Source organism: Bufo gargarizans, chromosome 1 (assembly GCF_014858855.1).
Source record: "Bufo gargarizans isolate SCDJY-AF-19 chromosome 1, ASM1485885v1, whole genome shotgun sequence".
In the NCBI taxonomy this organism is placed as follows: domain Eukaryota; kingdom Metazoa; phylum Chordata; class Amphibia; order Anura; family Bufonidae; genus Bufo; species Bufo gargarizans.
This window is the reverse complement of record NC_058080.1, coordinates 515,114,750-515,138,317: the sequence shown is the minus strand read 5'-3', so window position 1 is coordinate 515,138,317 and position 23,568 is coordinate 515,114,750. Positions and strand designations below refer to the sequence as shown.

The following is a 23,568-nucleotide window of genomic DNA, read 5'->3' as shown; positions in this document are numbered from 1 at the left end:
GATGCCAGTTTATTAACCTGGTCACTACTAGGATAAACAGGAAGATCTGCTCATCTCTCTCGAGAACCGAAATACAGACTCTCCTTTATATTCCAGTGATAGCTTACATGATTAATCAGATCCCTGCTTTGTGCAAATGAGGCCCAAAATACTAAAACAAGATATGTTAACAGATGGGTGTCTGAATCGATAATTCCAGTGTCCTTAAAGGGAATGTTTTTTTTTTTTTCCTGCTGGTAAAAGCCAGATAGCGACTCATAACCTTTTTCCTAATCTGTTTTTATTTTCTGATTGCAGATTTTTTTCTATTTCCAGAACATGAGCGATATGCTTTACAGCAGCCACTGTGGTTCAGGGCACCTCAATTACTTCTATGGGAGAGTATTCTCTGCAAGCTCTGTGTAGAGGTCACGAGGAAGAAGTTGAGGCTTGACAATCAAATATTGTGAATGATGGATCCTGTGGTATCTATACACAGAGGTGATATTTGCCATTCTATACCTGCCTGTAATTATAAGCAGATAACTGCAGTAAAATGATCTGTACAAACCAAGAAGTGGCGTCTATTATTAGGCTTCGTGGCCAGTGTGAAAACTGCAGGATTTTATGGTTTTATGTGAATGTGTACAGTGATACTTAAAAAAATATGTTTAACATAAAAACATAATTTAGAGACTTCCGGTTCCGGCGCGCACATGGAGAGACGCGTGTAAGGAGCTCTCCGTTTGACCGGCCCGAACACCTTGAGAACCGCCGTACTTCGGGGCCGGAAGGTACCCATAGATTCCCCTAGAGTTGTAGGGGTCACTTATGGAGAAGTTCGTGGTCAGAGGCGGTTCTCAGAAGGAGCCGCGGACACCGCTCCCGCCAGGGGACGACTTGAAAGTCAGGGGCAAGATGGCGCCGGCGACTGAGAAACGGCATAGGTTCACCCGATCATCCTCTCAGTCGACCCAGAAGAGTGCAGAGGCATCAGGATCAGAGGAGGAAGATGGGGAGTGCTGTCTCACTTCGGCTGAGGAGTTAACAGCCTCATGCAAGTCTATGGCCATAGAAGTGGCTAAACTTCTCGCCCCAGACATTAAAGCTTCGCTGGAAGCCACAGTCTCGTCGGCCCTGCAGCAATTGCAGTCTGATGTTGCGCAACATACCTCACAGATTGCAGAGGTGGAACAGAGAGTGGCAGTAGTGGAAGATGATCTGGCAAAGACCCAGAGTAGCGTCCGAGACCTCCTGCGTGACAACCAATACCTGAAGGAGAAGTTGGACGACCTAGAGAACAGGTCCAGGAGGAGCAATTTGCGTATTATAGGCCTCCCAGAATCGATCCCTCCGACGCAACTGGCGGATATATGTGAGGTAGAGATCCCACAAGCGCTGGGTCTGCGGGGCACTTGCACGGTGGAGAGAGCTCATCGCTTAGGGCCGCCATTATCCTCGGGACAGAGGAACAGTAACACCAGACCTAGAGCCGCGATTGTAAAATACTTGAACTATGCCGCAAAGGAAGCTATTCTGGCGAAATTCCGACGCAATGCGCGGCCCTTAATGATTCGGGGTAACAGGATTCTCCTATTCAGCGATTACTCTGCAGAGGTAGCCAAGCGCAGGAGGGAATTCTCGCAAGTTTGCTCGGCTCTGGCTCGAAATAAGGTCAAGTTCGCCTTGCATTACCCTGCAACCCTGAGGGTTTTTCGTCAAGATGGGACGGTGGACACTTTCCTGTCGCCGGGAGAAGCAATGGGAGTGCTGGAGTCGGACCCCTTGTTCGCCGACTTTATGCCGTCATCCTCCCAGCGTTCCACTTCCTCGGGCAGAGGTAGAGGAGCTAACCAGAGGTCGGGGAGACCGGAGCCCAGATCAGCTGAATTGGATCCTAGGGAAGGAGATCCGAGTTGAACATAGACAGTCCCGAGTTTTATCCTTGATTACCTAGTTCGCCCTGGAGGGTCACGTGAGATACCTTTGGACTTATAGTTCGTTTATGTTAATGTGTCGATTCCTATGATTATGCCGAAGTTTAAGGGTCGGTGAATGGGGTACTGTAGGAGAGAGTTAATGTTGCGGTCTGCAATGGGTAGTGACAACTACTACACCGCTAGATGTGCGAAAAAAGTGAAGTCGATAATTGAGTTATTAAAGTTGTGGGGTTGGGTAGGGGGGTTAGGGGGGAGGGGGGGGGAGTTTGATCACCAATCTTGAAGGGGTTAGGTTACGGATGCCTTGGTGCCAATATGCTACGCAAGTTTTTGACCTGCTCCTGGTGGCTTTTCCTGCAGAGAACGCGAACAAAGTGACACTAGTATGCGAGTAGCCTCGTGGAATGTTAAGGGGTTGCGATCCCCTACGAAGCGAATGGCGGTTACTGCGCCACCTAAAAAAACTCAATATAGATGTGGCGTTCCTGCAGGAGACCCATTTGGAGGAGGCTGATTTTTCTAGGATGAGTAGACTATGGGTGGGTCAGGTAGTGGGTTCTCCTTCAGTGGGTAGGAAGGCGGGCGTTATGGTCCTGTTTCACAAGCGTTTACGTTATGATATTTCTTCCATATTCCACTGACAATCTAGGGAGATGGATGCGTATATGTATGGATTCCCCAGTGGGACAGATAGTCGTATATAATGTCTATGCCCCTAATGCCTCCCAGACTGCCTTTTACAAGTCCTTGGAGAAGGACATCCTGGGAGAGGATTCCTCAATGCTATTAGTGGCGGGAGACTTCAATAGGGTGCACAATGAGCAGGAGGATAGGAAGCGTGGAGCCCTTGAGGAGTCTACTCAGCCCAGACGGACCCAGACGTTGCTCCCTTTGTTACAGAATACTGGTCTTTGCGATACTTGGCGATACCATCACCCAATGGATCGTGAGTACACCCACTTTTCCCATGCTCAGGGGTCATGGTCCCGGATTGATTATCTCCTGGCATCACCGGGGCTGTTGTCCAGAGTTAAACTAGTTGAGATCCTTGATCTGTTAATCTCGGACCATGCCCCAGTAGTAATGGAACTAGTGGATACAGTCCCTAGGGGACAGGATTTTACATGGAGGATGCCTCAGCACTTATCTGGGGACAAGGAATTTTTAGATAAGCTGAAGGGGTGGTGGTGGGAATACTCTCAGGATAATGCAGAGCACGCGACCAATCAAAACCTGTTCTGGGATGCGGCAAAGGCGGTACTTAGGGGCCGTATAATGTCCTATTCGATAGGGAAGAAGAGGGAGGCGAGACAGAAGTTTGAGGATGCCACTCGGAGAGTACGGGAGTCTTACACTCAGTTCTTACAAAATCCCACTACCCCCAACAAGGTTTTATGGGTTACGGCCAAGCATAATTTTGACTATTGTCAGGAAAGTAAGGAGAAGTGGTTTGGAGACTACCAAAAAGCTAAGTTTTTTCCGGGTAGGCAATAAAGCTGGTCGGCTATTGGCTAATTTGACACGCCCATTCGTTAAACAATCGGCCCTACACCCCCTAAAAGACAAATCCGGAAAGTTGTGCTCTCAGCCGAAGGATATTGTGGAGATACTAGGAGACTATTTCCGAGCTTTATATGCAGGGGATCCTCCCCGGTCCCAAGAAGCAAGGGATCTCTTAGGGAGGGTAGATTTGCCACGATTGTCAAACGAGGCGGTGGACACTGCTCTGTCGAGACGTCACTGAGGAGGAGCTAGGGACGACAATCAAATCCCTGTCAAATTGTAAGGCCCCGGGTCCGGATGGATTCCCGGCGGAATTCTATAAAGCCATGACCCCGGAACTTTCCTCAACGCTGATTGGTCTGTATAATAACATCATGGCCGGGGGTAGCTTACCCGAGTCGGGCAAAATGGCCTATATTAAGGTCCTCCCGAAGCCGGGTAGAGACTTGACGCAGCCAAGCGCATATAGACCGATTTCCCTGATAAATCAGGATGTCAAGATCCTGTCAAAAATTCTAGCCAATAGATTGGCCAATTGTATACCTGACCTAATTGGCCCACATCAGGTAGGGTTCATGAAGGGTAGATCTGCGGTGACTAATATACGTAAGGTCCTAGCAGTCCTAAGTAGATATGGGGGTCCTAAAAGTGGGCCTTCTCCAGCGTTATTGGCAGTAGATGCTGAGAAGGCATTCGATAATGTCGATTGGCAATGGTTGGATATGGTTCTGGATAGAGTCAACATCACGGGGAGCTTCCGGAATTTCCTGAGGGCACTCTATGGTAACCCTCAGGCACGTGTGAGTGTTCCGGGCTTTCTGTCCAAACCAATAACGCTGGAGAAGGGTACGCGGCAGGGATGTCCCTTGTCCCCGTTGCTTTTCAACTTAGCGATGGAACCCTTAGCGAGATTGCTGATTAATTCGGACATCTTTGAGGGCATCAAGATAGGGACAAGAGAGCTGAAAGTTAGTTGCTTTGCGGACGACATCTTGCTATATCTGGGTTCTCCGGAACTTCAGCTGGACGGGACTCTGGAGGCTTTGAATATGTATGGCAGAGCTACAGGGTATAGGATTAACGTGGGGAAAAGCCAGCTCCTTTTCCTGGACCAACGGTCGCCTGCAGCGCAACGGCTACAAAATAGGGTGGAAGTCCGGAGAGACTATCTGACCTATTTGGGCATTAGGATAGGTCGCACCCCTGCGTCAATATACAAGTTGAATTACCCCCCTCTATTCCTCAAAATAGAAAATGAATTGGAGAAATGGCAGGACTTACCCTTATCGGTGTGTGGGAGGGCGCATTTAATCAAAATGGTAAGTTTCCCGAAGCTACTCTACCCACTTCAGACTATTCCTTTGTTGCTGAAGCACACTGATGTAGTCAGGGTGCAGAGAGCGTTTAACCGTTTCCTCTGGAAGACTAAGAGGCCTCGTATTGCCTACGCTAAATTGACTTTATTGAAGGATGAAGGGGGGTTGCAATTGCCGAACATTCGTCACTATAATCTGGCATCGCTGTTCAGACATGTGCGTGATTGGGTGTGGGGCACAGGGCACTATTCGGCGATTACTATTGAAAGGGAATTAGCGGAGGGGGAAAATCTAGAGGCCCTATTACACTCCAGGATGAAAGACATACCGGTGTCAATTAGGCAGTCTATTCTATTAAAGGATACCGTATTGGCGTGGAAGGCGATTAGGAAGATTTACGGGCTTCCCTACTATTTGTCACCCAGATTACCATTATGGACACTGCCGGCGTTCTCTCAGGGCAGGGAGAGTAGCATGTTCCAGGTATGGAGGGAAAAGAATATCAGGATTCTTCAAGACCTACTACACACCCCTAGTCTCCAATGGTTGACTTGGGACCAGGTAAAGGCGCAGTTTGAATTACAGGATGCCCATTATCTTCCCTTTCAGCAGATTAAAAGTTACTGTAATGCACAGGCGACTTCCGTGGGCGACTCGGATAGGTTAGCATGGTTTGCGGCTTTGTTGGGCAAAGATGGCTCTTACATGCCCCTCTCTGAGCTGCACCGTAGACTTCATAACATTCAGACAATAGGTTTGGTAAAAGGGGCATACAAACCCTGGGAAAGGGAATTATCCGACCCAAATATAGCAAAGAAGTTGAGGGAAGGGATGGAATTGGTCAGGCGTGCGACGTATAATGAACAGTGGAGAGAGACGCAACTAAGACTTCTGCATAGAGCGACGTACGCCTTTAATCTTTCCTATGCAGATGCCCCGGCTCATTACCTACGGGAATGTCCTAAGTGTGGCCTCTCGAAGGCAGGATTATTACATGCCATATGGGAATGCCCAACAGTGCAACCGGTATGGAAGCAGGCCGTGGAATTTATAGAAGCCGTTTGGGGTGATGTGGTGGGTTTCTCGCCGCAGCAATGTATATTCCACTATGTTACTAAGAACCAGGGTGAGGAGATGGGGTCATTAGTCGCTAAGCCGGGTATTCATCTCCTGCTAATGTCGGTGAAGAAATCTCTCTTGCGACATTGGCTAGGGAAGGAAGCACCAGTGTGGGAAGAGGTCATAGGGACGATGAAAAATGTTCTCTATATGGAAAGGCTGGAGGTAGAACAGGATAAGGAGCGTTTGGTCGAGAAGTTCATTAAAAAATGGAGGAGATTTGTAGAGAAGCAATTGTCTGATGTTGAAATTCAGGAACTCATAGCCCCATTCAAGCTCACGAGTTGGTATTTACAGGCTCAACTGGCAGGCAAGTTAGGGCGATTGGATCTATGAGCTGGCGCTGGGCCGAGTGCACCATTGGAGGAGATGATAGGCGTCGTGGGCCGTGCCCTTTTTCATGTCCGGATGGTGTTAGATTGGTGTTCAGGGATGGGGGGGGGGGGGGGGGGGGCGGGTATGGGTTGATGGGGGGGGGGGGGTATAAAATTGTAAAAAGGTGAATTAAGAAATCACACTTTCATCAGTATTGAATGTACATTATGCTTTGCTGCTTTCTTGTACAATGCACTGTCTCGTCATTGATTGTTGTACGAGTGATTTCTTGTTCCAATAAAGAGATATTGAAAAAAAAAAAAAAAAAAAAAAAAACAATTTAAATAACAGATCATTTTCTGATGACCAACTCCCTTTAAGAGACCTAGTAGACAAGCAGATGGCACTTTAGAGTCAATTTTACTTCCTCCTGGAATAGAGCAATTTGCAATTATACAGTTTTCACCAACCTGTTGAGCTATCAAGAAGGTGATTCTCCGAAGACCATAGTCCACCAAGATAGTTTTCTGCAGAAACCAAGAAGTCAGACTCCAAATATCACATTATAGGACAGAGAATGATACATTTTAGACTACAAAAATACTATACTTATTACACCAGGCAAACTAAATTATCATAAAAAGAAAACACAGACTTACAGTTGTGTTCAAAATTATTCAACCCGCACTGAAATTGAGTGTTTTGGCCAGTTTGACATTGATTTTGATCATTTCAGTCATCTTGTTTGCAATTAAATCAAAGAGGCACTGGTAAGTCAGACAAATATAACATAACATTTATAATGTAATAACCACAAATGTCTTTTCTGTGCTCAGATCATTATAAGTTTTATTCAACCCCCAAGTGACATTCAATCTTAGTACTTAGTACAACATCCTTTTCCAGTTATAACAGCTTTTAAACGTGAAGCATAGCTTGACACAAGTGTCTTGCAGCGATCTACGGGTATCTTCGCCCATTCTTCATGGACAAAAGCCTCCAGTTCAGTCACATTCTTAGGCTTGCGCGCTGCAACTGCTTTCTTTAAGTCCCACCAGAGGTTCTCAATCAGATTTAAGTCTGGTGACTGCGATCGCCACTTCAAAATGTTCCAGACTTTAATCTGCAACCATGCTCTAGTGGACTTGGAGGTATTGTCCTGTTGAAAGGTCCAACGTCTCCCAAGCCTCAGGTTTGTGATGGACTGCATCACATTTTCATCCAATATCTCCTGGTACTGAAGAGAATTCCTGGTACCTTGCACACGCTGAAGCTTACCTGTACCTGTAGAAGCAAAACAGCCCCAAAGCATGATTGACCCCCTGCCATGCTTCATAGTAGGCAAGGTGTTCTTTTCTTCATAGGCCTTGTTCTTCCTCCTCCAAACATAGCGTTGATCCATGGGCCCAAACAGTTCTAATTTTGTTTCATCAGTCCACAGAACACTATCCCAAAACTTTTGTGGTTTGTCCGCATGACTTTTGGCATACTGCAGTCAACTCTTCTTATTCTTTGGAGACAGCAAGGGGGTGCGCCTGGGAGTTCTGGCATGGAGGCCTTCATTACGCAGTGTGCGCCTTATTGTCTGAGCTGAAACTTCAGTACCCACATCTGACAAATCTTTTTTCAGTTCCTCAGCAGTAACACAGGGACTTTTCTCCACTTTGCGCTTCAGGTAGCGCACAACAGTCGAAGTCAGCATCTTCTTTCTGCCACGACCAGGTAGCGTTTCAACAGTGCCCTTTGCCTTGAATTTGCGAATGATGCTTCCTATGGTGTCTCTTGGTATGTTTAACATCTTTGCAATCTTCTTATAGACATTGCCCTTCCTGTGAAGAGAAATCACCTCTTCTCTTGTCTCCCTGGACCATTCTCTTGACTTCACCAGGTTTGTAAACACACTAGTAAATGTCTAGAAGGAGCTGAGTATCACAGTCCTTTTAAATCTGCCTAATTGGTGCTTATTATGCTTGATTGCTGCTCCTTGACATCCACAGGTGTTTTCAATACCTGATCGAAAACACTTGAATGAACCTCTGTTCTTAAGAGTGGTAGTCTTTAAGGGGTTGAATAATTGTGTCAATGAAGAAATCACAAAAAAAAACATTTAATACTGTATTACAAAAACAACTGATCTCATTTTAGTTGCATTTGGTTCTTTAAAAAGTCCTTGTAAGATTTCATTCTGAACACAATTACAAATGTACACTAAATTCCCTAAAACCCTTTACAGCATTGGGGGTTGAATAATTTTGAACACAACTGTATGTACTTCAAAGGTTTCCAGCCTGTAGATATTGTTGACCTACCCTCAGGATAAGTCATCAATATCAGATTGGTGGGGCACATGCCACCTCAGCTGTTTTCAGCAGCCGCCAGCACCAGAAACAAGAGTGGGAGGAGCCGGAAGAAGGCATTATACTGCAAATCCACTCCAAATCAAGTGAAAGAGCTGAGCTGCAGTACAAAGCCACAACCACAACACAGGGAACAAGGCTCTCTGCTTCTTGCTCAGTCTACTGCTTTTATTCCGGCAGCTGCTGAAAACAGCTGATTGGTGCCCGATCAACTATCTTGAGTATAGGTAATCAATATCTACAGAATGGAAAAACCCTTTGAACAGCATGACATTCTACAGAAACTAATATATATATCTGTAAAGGCAAGATTACGTCCATGCTTTCTAGTGCTGGCTCCTTCTTCTTCTGGCCTGTGAATCCCCACTGGGCTCACTTGCTGTAAACATCTGGTTTGACATAGTCTGCAGCAAATCAATTGCTGCGGCGGTGTCGGCTCCATTTAAGTCATTAGAAATGGTCACCACCGTGGCCAGTGATCGGTTGCAGCCTTGTCAAACAAGGGAGCCCAGTGGAGCAGCCCACGCCTACAAGAGAAGGAGTGGGGAGCCACCATCAGTAAGCGGGTAAGTAATCTTCCCTTTAGAGGTACGGCTAAGTGTGTGTGTGCACAACCCCTTTAAGAACTTTTTATATAAAAAACAAAACAAAAACCAGCAGTCATGGTGAAAACGCTATCCTTGAAGTTAGATTTGACTATTACAATGCACACCTTTGACTGTGAGAAAGTTCTAAACATTGTCACCAACTCCTCGTCCTCCATTTGATCTGCATACTTTATAGCCACATTTAGAATGTGGATTGGGTCTTCACAGACGTTCTAAGGGCACAAAAGAACAGCTTCAATGTAATTATTGCAAAATAATCAAATCCTTAATTCAGCAATGAAAAATGGCGTTGTGTATCATTGTCATACATTTTAACCCTCCCTCTGATCATCCAAAACAGTTTTCATGCAGGCCGTAAAAAGGATAATACTGTTTTGAATAAACACTGTTCAGGGGCTGTGTGGCTGCAGAAAAGACATTTCTGAGGACTATATCTTTGATTGGCCTACAGCCATGATTTTGCTCTTGTTTTAAAGCTGACAATTTACACTTTAAAAGACCAAGATTACATTAGCCACAATACATGGCAAGTTACAGTCCTTAGAAACGTGTCCCAATGTGAGCTGCAATACCTGCAGTTATCACTCCCAACCGGATTTCTAAAAGTTCTATTGCTCTATGTAGCTAAGCTAGCACTGAAACCTTGGGTTTGTTTAAAAGCTTAGATTGTCAGCTTTCAAACAGGACCAGAATAAGATATAAAGCCAGAGTAAATGAGGAGACGGAGGTCAGAAGGGGAAGTTCCAATCTAAGTGTTTACTTCAATGCCAAGAAACACAATGTGGCTTTCGATTACAAAAACTAAAGGAATTTTGATGATTTAGAAAATCTGAGTGATTGCATAGCAGGAATTAATTAAAATTGTGCATGTAAATTACAGCATTTCCTCTCTTGGGAAGTGACCCGGCAGCTAATTGGTGGACAAATAGAAAAAATCCCAAGATGTACCGTAATACTGTTAACCCCTTCAACTACCGTAATGTACCCATACATCACAATGGTTGAAGGAATGTAAGGAGCAGGCTGCTGCTGTGAGCCCAATCCATACGAGGCGGGTGCTGGCTGTATTATACAGCAGGCACCCGACTGCAATGACAGGAAAGCCCATCCTGCTGAAGCCCATCATTTAACACCGATCGTGGTACCTATGAGGTAGGGCAGAGGGATGCAGCTTCCTCTGCCTTCCTATTGGAGCCCTCACAGTGAAATGCGGGGGCTCTGATCGGTTACCATGGCAGCCTGGACGCTGCAGAAGCCTTCCAGGCCTGCCATGGTAAATTGCCTGCTGTGCTCGAGGCACAGTGCAACAGGGACAGAGTAAAAATCACATTCACCCTAATAGATCTCTATTAGGGTAAATAGGACAAGGGATCAAAAGATCCCAGGTTCTAGACCCCTAAGGGGGCTAATAGGTATTAGATAAAAAGCAAAAAAAAAAAAAAAGCATCACTGTACTGGCTTGCAATGAGGCTTCAAAGGTGAAGGAAGCTTTTCACACACTTGGAAATTATATACGGGAGGTTGCATCAACTGTTTCATTCTCTGCAGTTTTGCCTGTGCATAACCTTCAGCATGACAGGAAGATACGCATTAAGGAACTCAATGTATGGGTTGGTGAATGGTGTCTGAACCAAGAGTTTGGCTTTGTGTCTCAGGTTAGCTCTCGTTGGAATGGAAAAGAACTGTACAAGAAAGATGGTTTGCCTCTTTCTCTCAAGGGAACGAATGTCCTCAGTGAACAGTTCCAAGTATTTGCTAATGAGCATTTAAACTAGGAAAGGGGGGCAAAAGAGTGATAATCCAGCAGTCCGACTGCCCCCCGGAACAGTGCCAGTAGCACATAGGTTAAGAAATGACAAGCTCAGAGTCTTGTCTACAAATGCTCACAGTTTAGGGAATAAGATCAATTAACTTGAGGCTATAATGGCATCTGAGAATATAGATTTAGTGGCCGTTACTGAGACGTGGTTCAATGGGAGTAATGACTGGGATATAACAATTCCAGGGTTCTCTCTATATAGGAAAGACAGAGAAGGTAAGAAGGGGGGAGGGGTGGCCCTGTATGTGAAAGATAGCATAAAATCTAATTTAATACAAGTTAGCGAGACCAATTTAGAGTGAGTTTGGGTTACCTTGCAGCTTGATAATCATAAGGTAACTCGTGTAGGTGGGATATATAATCCACCTAGCCAAGTCAAAGAATTAGATGATCTACTAGTTGAGGAAATAGCTAAAATGACATTGAAGGGGGAAGTTATCATTATAGGAGACTTTAATCTTCCTGATGTAAACTGGAAAACCAAAATAGCTAGTTCTGCCAGGAATACAGATACTCTAATCTCCCTACTGGGATTATCTCTACAGCAAATAGTTGAGGAGCCAACCCAGAAGGAGGCCATTTTAGATTTAGTATTCACAAATGGGAATTTGGTATTACTGTAGGGGAAAGCTTGGGATCTAATGATCACCAGTCAGTGTGGTGTACTATAAGTACAGTGACTGATTCACACCACACAAAAACGAAAGTTTTAGATTTTTAGAAAAACAGACTTTTCTAAAATTAGATTAGTGGTATACAAGTCCCTATCAGATTGGAACCGTTTCAATGGAGTCCAGGAGAAATGGGACTACTTAAAAGTGGCACTATTGAAGGCAACTGCATTAGGCTTGTCAGTAAAAGCAAAAAAAAAAAGGAAGAGACCACTGTGGTGCTCAGCAGAAGTGGCCAAAATCATTAAAAACAAAAAGATAGCATTTAGTTTTAATTATAAAAAAAATAAAATGAGGATGACAGGCAAATTTATAAGATTAGGCAGAGAGAGGCCAAACAAGTTATAAGAGCTTCTAAAGCACAGGCAGAAGAGAAATGAGCTCAGTCAATGAAAAAAAGGCGATAAGACATTCTTCAGATACATAAATGAAAAAAGGAAACTAAAACAAGGAATTACCAAATTAAAAACAAAAGGAAGGAAGGTATATGGAAGAAGATAAAGAACTAGCTGACTGCCTCATTGAATACTTCTGTTCAGTTTTTACAAAGGAAAATGAAGGAAAAGGACCTCAGTTAGGAAGGAAGACTAATAAATCTTTTGATGCATGTGTCTTTACAGAGGAAGAGGTTCTAAGTTAGCTGTCTAAAATTAATAAATACAAATAAGTCACAGGGGCCTGATGGGATACACCCAAAGCTATTAAAAGAGCTTAGCGGTAAACTAACAGATTTATTTAACCAATCACTGGTAACAGGAGCCGTCCCACAAGATTGGAAATTAGCAAATGTTGTGCCCATCCACAAGAAAGGTAGTAGGGAGGAATCGGCAACTATAGGCCAGTAAGCCTGACATAAATAGTGGGGAAATGAATGGAAACCATAATTAAGGAGAGGACTGTGGAACATCTAAAATCCCATGGATTGAAAGATGAAAAACAGCATGGGTTTACTTCAGGGAGATCATGCCAAACTAATCTTACTGATTTTTTTCATTGGGTGACTAAAATAATAGATTGCGGAGGTGCAGTAGACATTGCTTATTTAGACTTTAGTAAGGCTTTTGATACTGTCCCACATAGAAGGCTCATCAATAAATTGCAGTCTTTGTGCTTGGACTTTCATATAGTTGAATGAATTAGGCAATGGCTGAGGGCAACAGATGGTTGTAGTCAATGGAGTATATTCAGACCATGGTCTTGTTACCAGTGGGGTACCTCAGGGATCTGTTCTGGGACCCATATTGTTTAATATCTTTATCAGCGAAATTGCAGAAGGCCTCGATGGTAAGGTGCGTCTTTTTGCTGATGACACAAAGATTTGTAACAGGGTTGATGTTCCTGGAGGGATACACCAAATGGAAAAGGATTTAGGAAAACTAGAGGAATGGTCAAAAATCTGGCAACTAAAATTTAATGTTGATAAGTGCAAGATAATGCACCTGGGGCGTAAAAACCCAAGAGCAGAATATAAAAAACGAGATTTTTGTATAACTTACCAGTAAAATCTCTTTCTCGCTCTTTCCTTGGGGGACACAGAAGACCTTGGGTATAGCTCATCTCCATAGGAGGCGTGACACTAAGTGAAAACTGTTAAGCCCCTCCTCCACAGCTATACCCTCAGCCTGGAGAGAGAGGCTGCCAGTTGCGTGTCCAAGTAGTGAAAAAAAGGCAAAGTCCAAAAGTGGAACCAACAAGCCAACTACCCAACGGGTAAAACAACTCGGAAACCGTGTAGAGAAAAAACAAAGAATGGGTGGGTGCTGTGTCCCCCAAGGAAAGAGCGAGAAAGAGATTTTACTGGTAAGTTATACAAAAATCTCGTTTTCTCGCCCAGTTTCCTTGGGGGACACAGAAGACCTTGGGACGTTCAAAAGCAGTCCAAAAGGGGGAGGGACCACAGCACCAAGGCGAAGCACCCGAAGACATCAAGAAACCGCCGCCCGCAGACCAGGCGGCCCAAGGCAGCATCTGCTGAAGCCAGAGTATGCACCCTGTAGAACGCTGTAAGGCAGACCAGTGACCGCCGCGCACAGACGCATGGCCGAAGCCAAATGCCACCAGCCCAGGAGGCACCGACCGCTCTGGTGAAACGAACGGTGACACCAAAAGCAGAACCCTGCCCTTGGTGCGGTAACCACAGCAATAACCACTGTGAGAAAGCGGAGGAAGGCGGAGGAAAGCCACCCCGGAGGCCACCAACCCGTTGCGCGGACCTCCTGGAAAACCAAGAGACCGAACGTCGACAAGAGTCGGAGATCTCCAAGTAAAAACCGCAAGGCCCAAACAACTCCCAAATCGGTGAAGTGTCCGTTCCCGGGGGTGGGAAGGGGAGGACGAAAGCCCCGTTAAAATGAAAGACAAACACCACCTTCAGAAGGAAGGAAGAGACGGGATGGAGAACAGCCCTGTCCCGAGGAAAGAGAAGGCTCGGAACAAGAAGGGCCGCCACCCAGGCACCCGCCAGAGACACGACGGCTACGGAAACATAACCGTACAGGACAGAAGGAGTAGAGAGAACTTCTGTAACGGCTCCAAGGGAAAGATTGGAGCGCCAAGAGCCCAGTATGCAATGCCCAGGGCGGTACCCAGGGGCAGTACGAGGGAACCCCAAAGCCGCTCCACGGAAAAGGGTCCTGACAGGCCCAGAGGGCCGGGGAACGCCGAAAGGGGAAGGACAGCGCTGACACTTGACACTTCAAGCAACAGAGTCCCAGTCCCAGATCCAGGTCGGACTGGAGAAAGACAGAACCATGGAGAGAGAAAGGCAGAGTGGGGGAACGCCCAGCTTCCCACAGAACCCCCGGTAAAACCCCTAAGTCCTACAACAGATCCTGGACAAAACACGGCCAGGAGCGAACACTAGCGAGCCCGCTAGAGTCGCCTGGGCAAGCGGGTGAAACCCAATGCGAACAGGCGCAGACCAGTAACACGGGCAGAACGGTCGGCAAAACTGGTCCCGTCGGCCCCCGAGCAACGTAGTCCTGTAACCACCCGGAGTGGGGGAGCAGAAGGACAGACGGAAAGGAACCGAAGGGTCCGCCCAGCAACCGCCAGGACAAGACAGGCTAAAGTCCATGCCGATGTAGCCACCACAGGAAGACGTCCTACAGTCCCGGTGTGGGAGATCTAATGACAATCTCGACCGAATGGGGGTCCTCCCAAGTTACAGCCAGAGTGAACAAGGGAGACAGTACGAGGCCAAGAGGAACATCAGAACCATCCACATGAACAACCAAGCTCTCCCCAGAGGGGAGGGCAGCGAAGGAACCGCCACTGAAGCGCGGCCGGGGCAAAAGCCACATCGGAGGGAGCCGAGCCGAACCGAGCGGGAGCCAAGCAGAGCCGGCGAAAAAAGGCAGTCGAGACAGAGGCCGGCATAACACCCTTCAATCGAAAGGAGGAGTGGGCAACAGGGAAGCCATAGGACAGCTCAAAGGCAGAACCCCGCTCACCGAGACGCCACGCAGAAGGCGAGTACCCTGAAGAACCCAAGGTGGAGGTCCTACGGACCTGGGTAAGTGAGCACCCAAAAGCAGCTGGGTGACCATCCCGAGAAAAGCGGCCCGAACCCGGTAGCGGACCAGCCTGAAGCGCAGAGGGGGCGCCAAAAGAAAAAACTCATACTGCACGACACCCGAAGAGGAGGAAAACAGTAGCAGGCGAGGGAACAGCAGTCCCGCCAGAGCCAACGCAGAAATCGAGTGGCACTGCAAACGGCACTCTCGACCCAGTGACCACTTGCGCCGGGAAGCGAGTGCACGGGAGAACGAAAGGGTACGTATCAAAGAACCACGAACACTCCCCAGGTGGAAAGGCCAACGGACATGGTGGATGCCGACACAACGGGACCACAATATACAGGCCAAACCAGAAAACGAGCACCACCCAGCTCGGCGAAGTAGAGAGCAAGTAGAGCCCATCTACTCATATCTAAAGAATACACCTTTGAATACAACGGCATACTTTTAATGCTTGTATGACAGCACCCAAGGGTTATACAGGTGGACAGAATGATCTCTTTAGAGAAGAGTGCAAGGCCCGTGACAGCACCACATCCCAAGAGAAAAAAGGGTATGTCGCAGGAGGAAGTGAGGCATACGTACGAGCAGCCCCGCAAGCAGTGAGAAGGCCAACCCACCTATGGGAGGAGAAGGCATACACGGCCCAAACAACGGACAGAGCGCACCAGAAAATTCCGCTCACTGCAAAAAAATAGTCACCCAGTGAAGGGGATCAGCCACAGAGTCCAACAGTATCAACGGAAGTGCAAAGTGCAACCTGAAAGGGAGTGATGCACAAGACATCAGTATGGCATGCGATGGAAACGCAGGCAGGCCCCCCCAAAAAAGGGGGAAATGTACCTGGCAACACTGCAGCTGGTAAGAATGCAAAGGCCCGTCCCAAAGGGGGGATGCCCAAGGCCAGTAACAACTTCAGAGAAGTAGAACATACCATAGTTTGCCCAGAAGGTGACTAATCACATGGCCGCACAGTACCCAGCGGGAACGCAGGAGGTCCGCCCAGAGAAAGGGGGACATGCACGGGGTTATCTTACCATTAAGCGAGTGCGCAATAACCCACCTAACACCGAATACTGTGAGAGTGCAACTACTCCACAACGAAGGAGAACAAGCAAGAATCCCGCACAGCATATCAAGGACAGCCATGGGTCACGTGAGGGTGCAAATTCTTGCCCATGGATGAGGTGGGCCGTGTATGGCCCGCAACATATCCGGCGAAAGAGCAGTATTCCACCCAGAAAGGGGCGGGTAATGCACACGGCCGTCATCGCATCCAGCAAAAATGCAAGCACCCCGCCAAGGATGCGGGACATGCACATGGCCAGCAACGCACTGGCGAGAAAACAACCACAGTCAGTGGCGTTGTGCATATGCCGCCTGAGGAAAGGATACATGCTCATTGCTGGCAGCGATTCCAGTGAGTGCAGCACACCACCCAAGGAAGGTGTCGTGCACATGGCCGGCAGCGAATCCAGTGATAGTGCAGCAATCCACCTATGGAAGGAGTTCATGCACATGGCCGGCAGCAAATCCAGAGAGAGTGCAGCATTCCGCCTATGGACGGAGGTCATGCGTATGGCCGGCAGCGAATCCAGAAAGTGCAGCATTCCGCCTATGGAAGGAGGCAATGCACATGGCCGGCTCATGCATATGGCCGGCAGCGAATCCAGCGTTCTGCCCATGGACGGAGGTCATGCCTATGGCCGGCAGCGAATCCAGAGAGAGGGAGCGCAGCAGCCCTCCTTTGGACGGAGGTCATGCGTATGACCAGCAGCGAAGCCAGAGAGAGTGCAACATTCCACCTATGGAAGGAGGTCATGCATAAGGCCGTAGCGAACCCAGCGAGAGTGCAGCATTCCGCCCATGGAAGGAGGTCATGCATATGGCCGTAGCGAACCCAGCGAGAGTGCAGCGTTCCGCCTATGGAAGGAGGTCATGCATATGGCCGTAGCGAATCCAGCGAGAGTGCAGCGTTCCGTCTATGGAAGGGGGTCACGCATATGGCCGTAGCAAATCCAGCGAGAGTGCAGCGTTCCGCCTATGGAAGGGGGTCGTGCACATGGTCAGCATCGTATGCGGTAAAAGGGCAGTATTCCGCCTACAGAAGGGGGTCATGCACAAGGCCAGCCCGCAGCCAGAGAGAGTGCAGTATGCCGCCTATAATGGGGGGTCATGCACATGGCCAGTACCGTGACTGGAGAGGGCGACTAATTCTGCCTATAGAAAAGGGCGGCCTGCACCTGGCCAGCGCCGTATCCCAGGAGAGGGCAAGGGTCCGCCTAGAAGGGGAACATGTATACTTGGCCAGTGCCACGGAGCGCAACATGCCGCCTATGGAATAGGGGCAGGCATACGGCCAGCGCTCTAAGGTCAGGCTGCAGCATCCTGCGCAGCCAACAAAAAAATACAGATACCTCTTATATATATATATATATATATACACATACTGTTAATTCTTATATTATTTCTGTATTTATATTTTTTATTTAATTTTATTAAAAATATATATTTATTTTTTTTTTAATTTTTTTTTATTTATTATACTAAAACACAGCCTCTTTGAGGCAGGAAGGGGCCACCATATAAGGGCACAGCCTCTTTGAGAGGCTAGCCATCCTAGGGTCTCCCCCAGATGGGAGCCGTCGGCATCCAAGAGGTTAACAGGGATCCGACCTGAGAGCGGTGCAGCGATCCCCTGGGGGCGGGGGGACCTCCGGCGGGAAGAATTCGCGCCTGGAGAGTGCCCGCCCCCTCCAAGCGAGGCCGAAAATTTGCGGCCTAGTAGGCCGCGAAGCCGGGGCCTAAATTTTTGCGGTGCCCGGAGATACCGGCCGGGACCTGGAGGGAGCGGAGCGGCGCGTGCATAATACCGGCCGCGGGAGCCCACCCCGCGGGCCGGAACAGTCAGGGGGCCCGGGAAGGAGCCAGAATCCTGTGGAAAGAATCATTCTGCGGCGCCCGGCCGACCGGAAAGACAGCCTCTGAGAGCACTAGTGGTCGGCCAGGGTCTGCTGGGACACCGCACCAGTCATTCCGGCCGCGGGTGCCCACCCCGCGGACCGGAAACAAGGGCCCTACGCTGCAGCCGTCAGGAGAGGGCCTCTGGCCCTGAGCAGCGCACCGGTAAGGCGATTAGGGGGGGGGGGGACCCTGTGACCGGGTGCCCGTATAGAGGCAGCTCCCTGGGCGGCATGATAGGGACGCCAGCATAACCTCTCAGTGGGAACCTATTTGAGAAGGAGCTAATAAAACAAGCTAGGATGGGGCCAGCCTAGGACCAGCAGGGACCAATATGGGGGTCAGTCACGCAGGAGACCTGGGTGGGGGGAGGGGGTCGTAGGGCTGGAGAAGCCACTCTCTCACCACAGCCGTCTTCACCCTCGGTCCGTTCCAGCAGGGTCGCCCCTTCAGCTACTGGCACCGTAGTGGCAGGACGCTGGAAGAGGGACTTGGCGTGCGGGCGACCCTTGCGCTGGCGGGATGCAGGGGAGCTGGGCAGCCCTGGTCCACCTTGCCTTCTGTGGGGGAGGCAGCAGTGCGGATGACCGGCACTGGCGCAGCTCAACCCCGGAGGAAACAGAGAGGTCTAGTGCGACTCTGTTGTCCCGTAATGTCTGGAACAAAAAGAAAATAAAAAGTAAAAATCAAAATTAAAAACAAGGAGAAAACAGCCCTGCAGAGCAGGGAGTGTCTTGCCTCCTTGGACACTAAGCAAAAACTGGCAGCCTCTCTCTCCAGGCTGAGGGTATAGCTGTGGAGGAGGGGCTTAACAGTTTTCACTTAGTGTCACGCCTCCTATGGAGATTAGCTATACCCAAGGTCTTCTGTGTCCCCCAAGGAAACTGGGCGAGAAATCAGTGATACAGTCCTAACCTCAGTATCTGAGGAAAGGGATTTAGGGGTCATTATTTCAGAAGACTTAAAGGTAGGCAGACAATGTCATAGAGCAGCAGGAAATGCTAGCAGAATGCTTGGGTGTATAGTAAGAGGAATTACCAGTAGAAAGAGGGAGGTGCTCATGCCGCTCTACAGAGCACTAGTGAGACCTCATTTGGAGTATTGTGCTCAGTACTGGAGACCATATCTCCAGAAGGATATTGATACTGTGGAGAGAGTTCAGAGAAGAGCTACTAAACTAGTACATGGATTGCAGGATAAAAACTTACCAGGAAAGATTAAAAGGACCTTAACATGTATAGCTTTGAAGAAAGACGAGACATAGGGGATATGATAGAAACTTTTAAATACATAAAGGGAACCAACAAGGTAAAAGAGGAGAGAATATTTAAAAGAAGAAAAACTGCTACAAGAGGACATAGTTTTAAATTAGAGGGGCAAAGGTTTAAAGGGATTCTGTCACCAGGTTTCACCAGTCAGCTAAACATATGCTGATGTTCAGGGCCTCATCAGGATTCCTAATGTGGGCTTCTAAATGTGATCCGTAGCCTTATTTTGCTAAAAAACTGCTTTTACTAACCTGTCACTCAAAGAAATAAGGTGCCCAAGGGGATGTCAAGGGATGCAAGCTGACGGCCGCACCCGCCGCCGTTCGTGCCCAGCGCTGCCTTTCCAGACTTCTGCGCCGCCTCCTAATCCTCTGTGCCACCTCTCGCTCTCCCTCCCCCCCCTCCTAGGAGGCGGCGCAGAAGTCTGGAAAGGCGGCGCTGGGCACGAACGGCAGCGGGTGCGGCCGGCAGCTTGCATCCCTCGACATCCCCTTGGGCACCTTATTTCTTTGAGTGACAGGTTAGTAAAAGCAGTTTTTTTAGCAAAATAAGGCTACAGATCACATTTAGAAGCCCACATTAGGAATCCTGATGAGGCCCTGAACATCAGCATATGTTTAGCTGACAGGGGTGAAACCTGGTGACAGAATCCCTTTAAAAGTAATATCAGGAAGTATTACTTTACTGAGAGAATAGTAGATGCATGGAATAGCCTTCCTGCAGAAGTAGTAGCTGCAAATACAGTGAAGGAGTTTAAGCTTGCATGGGATAGGCATAAGGCCATCCTTCATATAAGATAGGGCCTGGGGCTATTCATAGTATTCAGTATATTGGGCAGACTAGATGGGCCAAATGGTTCTTATCTGCTGACAAATTCTATGTTTCTATTAAAATATTAAAAAAGTTTAAATCACACCCCTTTCCCAATTTTACAAATAAAAGTATATTAACAATAAAAAAATAAACATCCAGTAACGCCACGTGCGAAAATGTCTGAACTATTCAAATATAAAAAAGACCTATGCAGTGAACGCCATAACAGAAAAAAAAACGAAAAACACGTGATTTGCCATTTTTTTGTCACCTTCCCCCTAGCCCCCAATCCCCCCCCCCAAAATGTAATAACTGATTAAAAAGTAGTACGTACCACAAACACTGTACCAATAAAAACTACAGTTTGTCGCACAAAAAACAAGCCCTCATACAGCTGTCAGAAAATGGCAATGCAAGTAAAAAAAAAAAAAAAAAAAAAGGTTTGATATCGCTGTATTCCTATTGAGCCGCAGAATAAAGATGTCATGTAATTATTTTTTTTTAGCACACAGTGAACACCGTGATGTCAAAACCCCAAAAACCTTGGTGGACTTGTGTTTTGTTTTAGTTTTTCAATTTAACCACACAAATATTTTTTTTTCCTGTTTTCCAATAACAGACATTGTAAATTAAATGGTGCCCTTAAAAAAAATACAACTTATCCCGCATAAAATCTGATAAAAAATAATAAATAAAAAATGCAACTATATTATACTGTAAATTTCACCACTACTGTCTAAAAGCTGTATTACCCGGCAATCGCTTTCTCGCTAGCGATGGAGACCGCTGCTATTACATTCAGCAATCTCTTCTCCGCTACGCCATCGCTCGTCCCCATTCTGTATAGTGGTGAGCTGTCTGGCAAAACGTTATTTGACACCACGATCTGCCGCCCGCAAACGATAATTTTTTATTAAGTTGGTCTACAGTCTTGCACTCAGCAGCGAGGAGAAGCTGCGCTCGACGGAGTGCTTCTGACCCCTCATTCTGTCGATCGGTAGGGGTCTCAGAGCTGGGACCCCCACCAATCAAAGCTTCTGATATGTCCCTATGACATATCAATTTTTTTTTTTTTTAAAAGCGTAGTTAGTCTTTAAAGGTGTGGCACCTACCTTATTGTCTTCCTCATCATAAAAAGTAGATCGGGCCTCACTGAACAAGGGGGGAGGGTCTGCAAAGCAGGAAATCACCTCGTCAAAGTTCCTAAAAAAAATAATAATAAAAAAAAATAATCCTGTCAGCATTGCATGATTTTGGATTAAAGCTCCATTTTCTTGACAGTTACCGTGACAACATTTTAAACATGAGCACAATAAGCAAATATAAAAATAAAAAAACAATGTAAAAAATAAAAAATTATGAAATTTAAACATGAGCACAATAAGCAAATATAAAAATAAAGAAACAAATGTAAAAAATTTAATAAAAAAATATGAAAAGAAAGAACATAGGGGTTCATTTACAATAGACCTATGCCAGTTTACTGGTGCAAAAAAAATAAAAAATATAAACCACAAACTGCAGGTGTGCAACTTTTTAAAAGACAATGGGGGTAATTTATGAAAAAGATCCTTTGCGCTGCAATCTGCGACTTCTCCCCGCTCGCGACAGGTCTAAAAAAAAGTGGGCGTGGAAGGGCCAGCAGGCCCTTCTTATTTACCATTTTCTACGCCTATTTTACCTTTAGAAGCGGTCTTACGTTCAGAAGATGTGGTGGATCCGCCAAGTTTATGCAGAGGCCGGCACCTCTACATAACTTTGGCAGATCCACAGCCAGGTACAGGGCTTATTAAGAAAGGCATCTAAAATGCTGGTCTCAATAAGAGTGCCCCAATGCACCTAAATTTAGTTGCAAATTACATTTCTACACTGCCCATGCCACTTTTCACGTGGTGGTGGGGCCCATCGGCCAAGGCACATTTACCATCATATACGTCAGTTTACTGGCATCAAATGATTATTGAAATCTATGCCACACTGTGTCGAAGGGTATTTTGAAGCACTGATTGGATATGTCCCCTTTAATTTTGTCTGTTTTATATTATCTTTAATATTGTGTAATAAAGTCTTCCTTGTAATGTAGAGGGTTAGAGATAGCCATTGTGCTGATAAGATCACATTCCTGAGGTATCTGAGAGTCATGCGTGCTGCACACTGGAGGAGGGGCTGAAAAGTTTGCATAAAAAAATTAGGGGGCACACCATTGAAGACTTCATTCTAGGTAGGATGTAAATATTGATTTGCCCCATCTCATGTACACCCCGCTACGACAAGGCAACAGGAGTCGAACCTCAAAGTGACGATTATTTACTTTTATGTTATTCTGTATGTGATTTGTCTGTGTTATCTTATAGTTAATCACACTTAGTAAATATATTTATTCACTTTGCCTGCGTAAGCTTATTCAGTCTCAAATCTTTTGAATTCAAGTTTTGAAACAGACTGAAATCTGCTTCAGCAGGCTGAAGCAGATTTCAGTCTAGGCACATGGACTACCTGAGCCTCGTTGTAAATTAAGCAGAGGGCTATCGAGACTGGCGTACAAATATCGGTCTTGATAAATAAACCCAATAAAGTCCAATGAAAAGCAGATCAGCTTAGCAAAATAATATACAAACAGTACCTAAAGAAAATGTCAAATTCAAGTTATGTTTTATTAGAAGGACCATATAGTAGTTATCAGCAGAAATATTAACCCTATGAAATACCTTGTGAAATCTTCAAACTTGTCAAAAGCCACCATAACTCCCATCCTCTGGCACAAAGGAGAGAAACCATTGTCCATGAAGAGCTCACTACTCTGGCGGTTTAGCTCCAGGTGTGTGGCACTGACCAACAGAGACATCCTGCAGAGGAAGACATGGTAACATGAGAAACGAGGACAAAACCAGCCCTGGTTCACAGTGCTCTACTGGCTATGCAAACTGACATCCCAGGGGGATTCAAAGAGAACACTTTAGAACAAAAGGAAAGACAAATACGGAGGAAATACTCATGTCTTATTCACAGATAAAAGCATTTAGGTTAGTTATCTGAAGCAAAATTATTGCATTTAGAAATCATGGCTCATAAAACTGTAAAAGAAAGATGCATGAAACACCATCCTAACTACATCCATTACAGTCATGACACCCACACACTTCTTAGATAGCATGACCATTAGCTACAGGCTAAGGAGTTTAAAGAGGACCTGTCGCCACAAAACACAGTGCAAACTAAAGGCAACAGGTTATAGGGCAGGAGGAGCTGAGCAGATTGATATATAAAATTGTGGGAATAGATTCAGTAAAACTTGATTTATTGCATCTCTGCTTTTTCTGAACTTAAGACCACCCTAGTGAACAGCTATCAGTGACTGACAGCTATCTGTTTACACAATTA

The 23,568-nt window shown here is 46.6% G+C and overlaps 1 protein-coding gene across 3 annotated transcripts in view; it reads right to left on the bottom strand.

The window, feature by feature from the left end:
* ACACB (acetyl-CoA carboxylase beta) overlaps positions 1-23,568 on the bottom strand; it is a 185,135-nt gene that overhangs the window by 24,426 nt on the left and 137,141 nt on the right. For all 3 annotated transcript variants that reach the window (XM_044275356.1, XM_044275357.1, XM_044275358.1), the window contains 4 exons: positions 22,896-23,033; positions 21,300-21,390; positions 9,242-9,349; positions 6,643-6,699 (listed from right to left, as the gene is read on the bottom strand). In XM_044275356.1, coding sequence (XP_044131291.1) covers positions 6,643-6,699; positions 9,242-9,349; positions 21,300-21,390; positions 22,896-23,033 — 394 coding nt within the window. The remainder of the gene's footprint in view (positions 1-6,642; positions 6,700-9,241; positions 9,350-21,299; positions 21,391-22,895; positions 23,034-23,568) is intronic.